This window comes from Octodon degus, unplaced genomic scaffold, assembly GCF_000260255.1.
Source record: "Octodon degus isolate 3935 unplaced genomic scaffold, OctDeg1.0 scaffold00135, whole genome shotgun sequence".
NCBI lineage: Eukaryota > Metazoa > Chordata > Mammalia > Rodentia > Octodontidae > Octodon > Octodon degus.
Genome location: NW_004524711.1, coordinates 4,926,658 through 4,935,452, shown reverse-complemented (window position 1 = coordinate 4,935,452; position 8,795 = coordinate 4,926,658). Strand labels below are relative to the sequence as shown.

The following is an 8,795-nucleotide window of genomic DNA, read 5'->3' as shown; positions in this document are numbered from 1 at the left end:
GATCAGACTCATAGTGATTCACCTATTTACAGCCTCCCAAGAGCTGGGATTACAGGCACATGCCCCCACGCCCAATCTCATTGCTGTCTCAGTGTGCCACATGGGCGGGGCTGTTACAGCAGGCCTCGGGCTCAAATCCTGCTTGCAGGTGCTTTAATCCACTGAGTTATTTGGCCGACCTGCTCAGAAATATTTCAATTTCAAATGTAATTTGATATTTGCCTGTACTCTTGGCTTTAGGATTATATTTTCAAATTCTATTAAAAAGTGTCTTTTAGTTTTTGATTTGATTGATTGATTGATTGATTGATTGATTGCTATGCGGTTTTGCTACACAGTTCAAACTCATAGTGATCCTCCTTCCTTAGCCTCCCCAGCACAGGAATTACACGTGTGTACCACCACACCTGGTTTCAGGCTGATACCGAGAACCTGGGGCTGCTAAGCCAGCAAGGAATGTAGTACTGGGGATTGAATCTGTGTCCTTACCCTTGCCAGGCAGGTGCTTAGGGTGCCGGGCCATCTCCCCAGCCCATGTCTTTTAGCTTTGCTTAGACTTGGATTGACTGTGTGCATCAGTTTAGAGAACTAGCTCTTTCCACCACTTTTCCATGTTGCCGTAAGGGTGCACGTGAATGTCCTGGCTGCTGTTGACCTTGTCAGTTACAAAAGCTATATTTCTTGTTATATAGGTTTTGCTTTATCTTGGTCTTAGCCATCTAGTAGAGAAGTGTAACCACAAGATATAAAAAGTAAAGCCATGTTAATATGCTGAGCTGTAAAAAGCTCAAGTCAACAACTTCTGACATTGCCAGTCCTACGGATAACCCAACACTATTATGGACTACTGGACTACATTGGAATATTTTGCTGAATTCACGCACCTACAGTATTTAAATGGCAATGGAATACCCATCTCTGACGAAACAAAACAAAAAAGGGGGATTTAAATGAAGGACCATTCTGTATCTGTGTATACAAAATATGATAGATATACAGCTACTTGCTCTTAATTCAATGAGAAGAAAGATTTGTACTAATAGTGTTTGGACAGGATATCATGTCTGCATCTTGTACTACGAATAACCACTACAAAGACAACAATACGCAATGTATTAATTATTGAAACTGTTCTACTAATCAGTTTTGAAACTGTCTCATTGTTATTTGTTTCTCAATAAAATTATTTTTTAAAAAAAGGAGCACCAACAGGGCCAAAAGGAGAGGAAATGCCAGGTCTTCATTAGGCTGTACTCCAAAGTCATTGTCTAGTTTCTAACTGTGAGGATGAAGCGTGGTTACATTGTCGAATCTGAAATCACTGATGATCACAGGACTGGAAAAATTGTTGTGAACCTCACAGGCAGGTTAAGCAAGTGTAGCGTGATCAGCCCCAGGTTTGATGTGAGGCTGAAATACCTGGAAAAATGACAGAATAACCTGCTTCCATCTCGTCAGTTTGGTTTCATCGTATGGACAACCTCGGCTGGCATCAGGGATCATGAAAAAGCGCGACAAAAACACACAGGAGGAAACATCCTGGGATTCTTTTTCTAAGGATGTAAGATGTACAAATGAAATGCCTCAGTGGACCAAAAAAAATCTCAGAGAACTAATATCTCTATATTATTTCCTTCCTATCTATGAACATGGTATATTTATCACATTTTCTTCCTGTATATTTGTGATACAGTCATGTTCTTTTTCCCTTGAAGGATTTTCCACATTTTCTATTAATATTTTACATGAATATTTGATATAGTATTCAAGTTTTACTTGTTTCTACTATTATTCCTTGCACATACCAGGAATGTAATGTACTAGGGAGAAGAAAAGGGGCCCAAGCTTGCAGTTAGATTCCATTAAAATACATTTTCATGTAATCACAGGCCTCATTGAACAATATAAATTTGTAGATTAAGTCTGCATCATTTACACATTTTTCCAGGGAGATGGTATCTAGACAGAAACATAAATTTTTGTTTTGTACCCAAATAGAGGTGCAAAATAAGTTTATAAAAATTAAAATTAAACATCATAATTATACATAATAGTAATTACTTTCTTATGTAAGTGAAAGGGAAGAATTTGCTGTTTCCTTATAATTTGTTAAAATAAAATCAACCTTCCTGGAATTTGTACCGAGATTGCTTGTGCAATGAAAACTGGGCTCCCTTCCGCAAATTTATCAGTTATTGCCATTTTTTTTAATGTGTCTTCAGTTGCAAAGAAAATCGTTATATCAAAATTCAGCTGAGACCGTGTAGGAAAATGTAGGTACTGTGCCAAATATTTCTGATAAATCCATGTGTAATATAACTCCGCAAAGTGGGCATCTTTATTAATAATACCTATCATACTGAGTATCATGAAAAAAAGTCTAAATTCTGATGACCTGTCAAATCCACCTACAAAAAGATTATATTTGAATGGAATAAATACGTTTTTTTCTAATCAGTAGGCAAAATACCCTAGAAAAGCAGATGTAACCTGAATCGTTTTTTCTTAAAAGAAAGATATAGCTTGCATATGTGCATATGAATGATCCGAAATCTTGGTGACACTATTGGCTTGTGGCAATATGCTTATAAAATATTTTGAGTATAAATTTAGCTGCTTTTCAATTTTAAATTAGCTTGTGCAATGCTCCCTTTTTGGAAAAAGAGTTAATTTTCATGTTTTCAACTAAAAAACATTGAAGTAAAATTTAAAACAAATAATAATTGAAATATTTGAAATGACACAAAGGAAATACCATTTCATAAAACTTTATAATGTAAACCAAGTGAAAGATGGTCTCACTTAAAAACATAAATTGATGAATGATAGAATAGTCTACATTCACGTATTTTTATTTTGGTTGTATGAACCTTGTATGAAAAACATAATCTCCTTTAGAAATATTGCATGTATGAATTACTTAACTTCTTTACAGCCAATGTTTACTATTGCATCATTCCAAACATTGGCCCTATTTAAAAATACAGAAAAATTCATAGGTCATGTAATATTTCTTTTGCTTTGTAGTGACTTTAATTTTCTCTTAGGTAAAAATACTTGGGAGGTGTAGCCTCAGAACAAAAGCATAACACCCTGTTTTCCTTTAAACAGTAAAGAACAATCATCAATGACATTAGAAGAGAATAACTTCAAGGAATCAAAGTTCGCAGGTAATATTTCATTTAATTTTTAAAACATTGTTTTATTAAGGTCTACAATTATGAAAATCTTATAAAGTTCAATTTCATTAATTTTCAGACACTGATATCCCAGCCATTGTTTGCTCCTATGAGGATAAGGAAGACTTGGATGCTGGTAATCAAAACGTAAAGGCTGTAAACAGGGATCATGATGGACATAATGAAAAAGAAATAGAGCTGATGGTAAGTGTTTTAGTTGCCATGGAACTGGAGAAAAAGAATCCATTTGTTCCTCAAAGATGTTGCAATTCACCTTTCATCAGCTTTAACATAATCTGCAAATGTGAAGGCGCAGCCTTTTTTGCCCTGGCCTCTCTAGTTTGACCAACAAGCCACTTGGATTTCAGCGTGTTGCTTCTGGTCTCTGGTAGTAAATTAATGACATTCATTTCTTATCTCCTTACCAGAGCCTCTGAATAATAGTTTGTACAAATTGTAGGGCTAGGAAACCCTATACTGCCGTGCATTTCTAATCTTTGGGATAAGTGTACACTTAGCATAAACTCATCTGTAAAATGAGACAGCAGAACAGATCACCAATAGGTACAGCTCTTCAAACCTATAATTCTTGTATTTCTCTACATTTTGTTTCACTTCCTTCATTGTGAAGCTCTCGAAGTTCTGTATCATCATAAAGTATTAAGTTCAGAAGAGAGGAGAAAATAACGTTGTGCCGTAATTTTTAAGAAGGAAACAAATTCAGTACTGTACAATTTAGTGTTAAATTTGTGATGATAAATTAAACATTTGGTGAACATTGAATCTATCTGGAATGAGGGGGGTGATTTAAATAGCACTTTTACCACACATAAAGAAATTGAAGCAAATGAGTCACAGAATGAAATTCGTCCTGTATCGTACTTGGTTGGAGCTTGTATCATTGGGATACCTCGATTCATAATCATCCAAGATTAAAATGACATTTGCCTCTTCAAGTGTCAGCACTGAAAGAGAAAAGAAATAGAGCTCATCTCTCCCCCCCGGTGCCTGCCTTTCCGATAGGGATATGGCATCACTAAAGTATGCAATTTACTTTGCTCCGACTTTAAGAAACTACAAAGTTGTCACCCATTGTGAGAATTCTCACCAGCTGAAAGTTCACATTGCCATTTTTTTTTTCAAACCACAGAATATAATGAAAGGACCTTGAAAAAAAATCGCATACTTCACCAATCTATCTCATTACAATGAGCGGGCTCAAATGTAAAAGTTTGTTTAGAAGTTACTGAGATTGTATGTCCAATAAATGAACATGGAGCTGTAATTTAGATGCTAATTTGCTCCGTGCTGACGTTAATGCATAAAACAATGAAGCTCTATAATAGATGGAAACACAACCGGATCTGGGAACCCACAGGCATTGGCTTACAAGACAGCTGTGCAGTTGACAACTAGCATGAGCCTTATGTGAGAAGAAGGGGAAAACGTAAGATTTGCATATAATTATTGAGATCATGCAAATGTCAGTTATAAGGAGAGAAAAAAAACACAGGCATCTCACTGTTAAATCCTGACAGTTGGCATCACTGAAGAGCTCAAATACATTTGAGCACCAGTTGGCAGAGGGTCATTAAAACAGAATTTGCGGAGACATTAGCTCCCTCACTTTTCTTTGAGTGACGTTTTGCTATTAATAGTTTGCAGAGGCTTTGCAGAAAACATATTAATAAGAGAAACTGTAATGGGGGCACCTACAGCAAGTGTAAATTCAGCGCCGGGCACCCAGGAAGCTGCTCTCTAATTGATTAGCATGGAGCTATCAATGTGTATATCCTCAGTGAGGAGAAAGTGCAATGACAAGCAAGAATAGTTGAATAATACAATGTGATATTTGGAGGCTGGGAAGGAGAGTGATTAATTTGGGCCCCTTTTTCTCACTAATCTCATTTCCAAGTCATAGCCTACAAGGATCTCCTCAAAACATCCAGCTTCTAGAGTTTGTATGAAATCCACAAATGAAGTGAGTCAAGAATATCTACCAAATAATTGCCAAATTAATAAATGCTAGCTATTTCATTCTATTTAAAAGGATCGTATGGTCATTATTTTTCTGTTGTTTTTGTCCCATAAGATAAATCAACACTTAATAAGAACTAGAAGTGCCGCTACCAGGGATGAAAAAGATACATTCTCGTCAGATCCGGTCAATTTTCCAAATAAGTCTGAGGGGTTAGAGAAGAAGGAAATCCATAGTGAACTATGTGCTGATTCATTCGAAAGGCCTTTGTCTTCAAGTTCATCAACAGAAAGCTCCTTAAAGGGAGGTTTTCACCACAATGAAAAATATTCCTCAAGAAACGAATGTACTGATCACCTTTCAGAGGACAATACTTCAGACGTGAGAGAAACCCAGCCATCGCTGGAAGCTACTAGTGGTGACAAATGCGTGCAGTTGTGCACTGATAAAAAGGAGTTCCTGGACGACAATGCTAATCGGGCCCATTGCAGTGGCAGTGTGAGACTACCTTGCTCCTCCTCAGATCAGCAAGTGGCTGGGGATCTCAATGAAAATCATGAAGGAGGAGCTGAGAGAAGTGAAATAAAGGGTTGGGAATGTTTCAGTAAAGATTTCCATTCAGGTCTATATGCGTATGCGGAACAACCATTGGAAAGTGGATCTCCAAGGGACGGTGATGGCGAGGGTAAAGAGGAGAAGGCACAAAGAGTGCACTTTGGAGTTAATAAAAGACGAAGAAAAGCTTTTCAGCCATCCTTCCATGACCAAGAAAGAACATTTGGCCACTCTCAAATAGATGTGGAAGGGACTGAAGCTAGGAAGAGAGAATTAATAGGTTGGTCAAGCAAAGACACATCAATTCCTGTCCTGAAAATAACAGTTGATTCGTTTCCTTCATCAAGGACAAATTCAAGTTGGGAAGAAACTACACTGACTGTGGAGAGTGACCACCCCACTGGCAAAGGTATGACTTCAGAAGGGATAGCCAGTAAAGTCAGTTCATCAAAAAATAGCAGTGTTCTGAGGGGTGATTATCTTTTTCAGGCTGAAGATGAAAAATCAGATTGCATTGATCCTAAAGATAGGGGTAAAAATCTACAGTATAAACAAAATTGGAATATTCTAGAAAGTCAGGAAAAGGTAAAAGAGAATAAGACAAATATAACTGAGCAGATCAGAGAGCAAGCAGACTGTGGAGATGCGTGGGGGCAAAGAGATAACCCCATTCTGAATGTTACTCGGGCTAAAGAGCTGTTTACCTGCCAAGAAATGGAGTCTGATGAATTGTATTCTCCAGACGACTGTGGTGCTCCTGAGGAGGCACACGCAGGTGCAGCTTATATAATTAAGACAACATCAGAAAGTACTCCAGGAAGCATGTCTGCTAGAGAAAAAGCAATAATTGCTAAGTTACCTCAAGAGACAGCACGATGTGACAGGCCCATCGAGGTAAAAGAAACAGCGTTTGATCCACATGAAGGGAGAAATGATGACTCACATTATACCCTTTGTCAAGGAGATGCTGCAGGTGTAATCTATGACAACGAATTTGAAAAAGAATCACATTCAGATATTTGTAATGTACGTGCAGATGAAAAAGAGAAGAAGCAATCCATGCATCTGTACAATCCTGGGGAGACACCTGACAGGGAGAAACATGGTGTGGCAAACACAACATCTGCAGAAGAATCTTCCCAGGCTGTAACAAGCAATCAAAAGGAAACCTCAAACTCGGATTTACATTTGGAAGTATTGTCAATGGACAGAAGAATATTTGCAGAAAATAGAAATCTTGAGCATGGACAAAAGTTATCAAAGAAAACAGACGTAGAGGCTGTTGTTCATTCTGTTTTTCACTCAGACACAAACAGAGGTCCCCACAATGGCTCCTCCATTTCCGCTCACCATTTTAAAACCTCAGTGCCATCTTATGCACAAGTTGGGGAGGACACAATTGCCACCGTAAACCTCCAATTTACTTCTACTGGATCAGAAGACAATTGTAATCCAAGTGAAATTCAGGGGCCTCTGGGATCTCAACCCAAAGAAGCTGCCACAAGTTCAGGAAGTTCATCGGGTTACAGAAAAGAAAGATGCACGGGCCAGATTTTCCAACCAGAAGAATACAGTGCAGAAAAATCTGTAGGGCCCATGATTTTTATCAGTGGACCTTTTGAGAATACAGAAGAGGAAAAGCTTGAAAATGAAGGATTATTAAACTCCGGACGTTCACAAACTACCTCAGGTGACAAAGGGGCTGAGAGATCTACTTCTGCTAGTTCTCCTGTCCAGGAAAGTGAAGCTCAAAGCGATGGATCTCTACTTTCAAAATATGCTAACTCTAAAATACCTTACTTTCTTTTGTTTCTGATTTTTCTTGTAACCATATATCAGTACGACCTAATGATAGGGTTGGCATTCTACCTTTTTTCATTGTCCTGGATATACTGGGAAAGGGGGAGGCCAAAAGAATCCGTCAAAAAGAAGTAACCTTGGTGCTATTACTAATCTTTCTTAAAAGATAAGCTATTTAGCCCCAAACATTTGGATTGGTGAACGAGACTATTCATTGTTCAAAGACCCAGGGCAGTTTTTCTCTTGAAGGATCATTTAAACAGGAATGCGGATGAAGTTTGCTCCTTCATATAAGTAATTATTCTATATAGGACCATTATGCTTGGATCATTAAATACCTATATGAATATGAGATCTGAAGCACGTCAGGTTGAAATTAGGTACAGCTGTTGCTCCTTAGCAGGCGATGGAGTTGCAATGCCTCATATCCTTTCACTATTTAAAGAGCTATTTCTTGCATTCATTTCTTTTGCAGTTAAGCTTCATTTTTTTCTGTGAGCACGTTTCCCCCCTATGGTTTTTAAAAATAGATAAAACATGGGTGATGGAAAAGGATTCTTTTTTTTTTTTTTTGTCCTCTGGAATTGCCCATGAAATTTCCATTTACCACTGTAACATATTAGCGGTATTTCATACATCAACTTCTATTTCATACTTTTTAAAAACCAATATGAATATATGAACTTAAATTGAAGAAACACATTATGTTAACTTGAATTATACCTTATACACACATGCCTTTTACCTAAGAAACCAGAACATTACACGGAAGCCAAATTTGACAAACACCGAAACAAATTGGAAGTTAACAGCTAATTAGACAAAATTTTGTGAGTAGCCTGACTTTGAGCCATGTTTTTTTCTTTTAAGGAGAGACTGTGGCACAGCTGAGCAACTTCAATATGAACAATTATTGAGAGTTGAAAATTTAAATTAAATTAGAGTTTCCACGAGTATTGCTTCACAGTGACTTTGTACCTGTCAAATATAAGGCATTAAATGCTAATAATAAAAATATATCCAAATGAACTATTTGTTCTGTGTTGTAGTATTTTCATTTTCAAATACAGTTTTAATCTGCTCCTCATGATAAGACAATAGACAGTCCTGCAAAATGAATTTAGGAAACAAAGTCCTATTCTTTGATGACATTCACAATATGATTATCCAATTAAATAATGAGCACTCAAAATTTTAGCAGCTAAATAGACATATGTGTGGAGGTCTACTGAAGAATAATTGAAGAATTGAAGAACAATGATCACCTATGGTTAAATGAGTGA

General features: G+C 37.1%; 1 protein-coding gene across 1 annotated transcript in view; it reads left to right on the top strand.

Moving 5' to 3' along the window:
* The window catches only part of Ppp1r3a (protein phosphatase 1 regulatory subunit 3A), a 41,093-nt gene extending 32,552 nt beyond the window's left edge, over positions 1 to 8,541 (top strand). Inside the window, exons 2-4 of the mRNA XM_004641338.2 lie at positions 3,112 to 3,170; positions 3,259 to 3,383; positions 5,272 to 8,541. Coding sequence (XP_004641395.1) covers positions 3,112 to 3,170; positions 3,259 to 3,383; positions 5,272 to 7,647 — 2,560 coding nt within the window. The 3' untranslated portion in view covers positions 7,648 to 8,541. The remainder of the gene's footprint in view (positions 1 to 3,111; positions 3,171 to 3,258; positions 3,384 to 5,271) is intronic.
* The last annotated feature ends 254 nt before the right edge of the window (positions 8,542 to 8,795 follow it).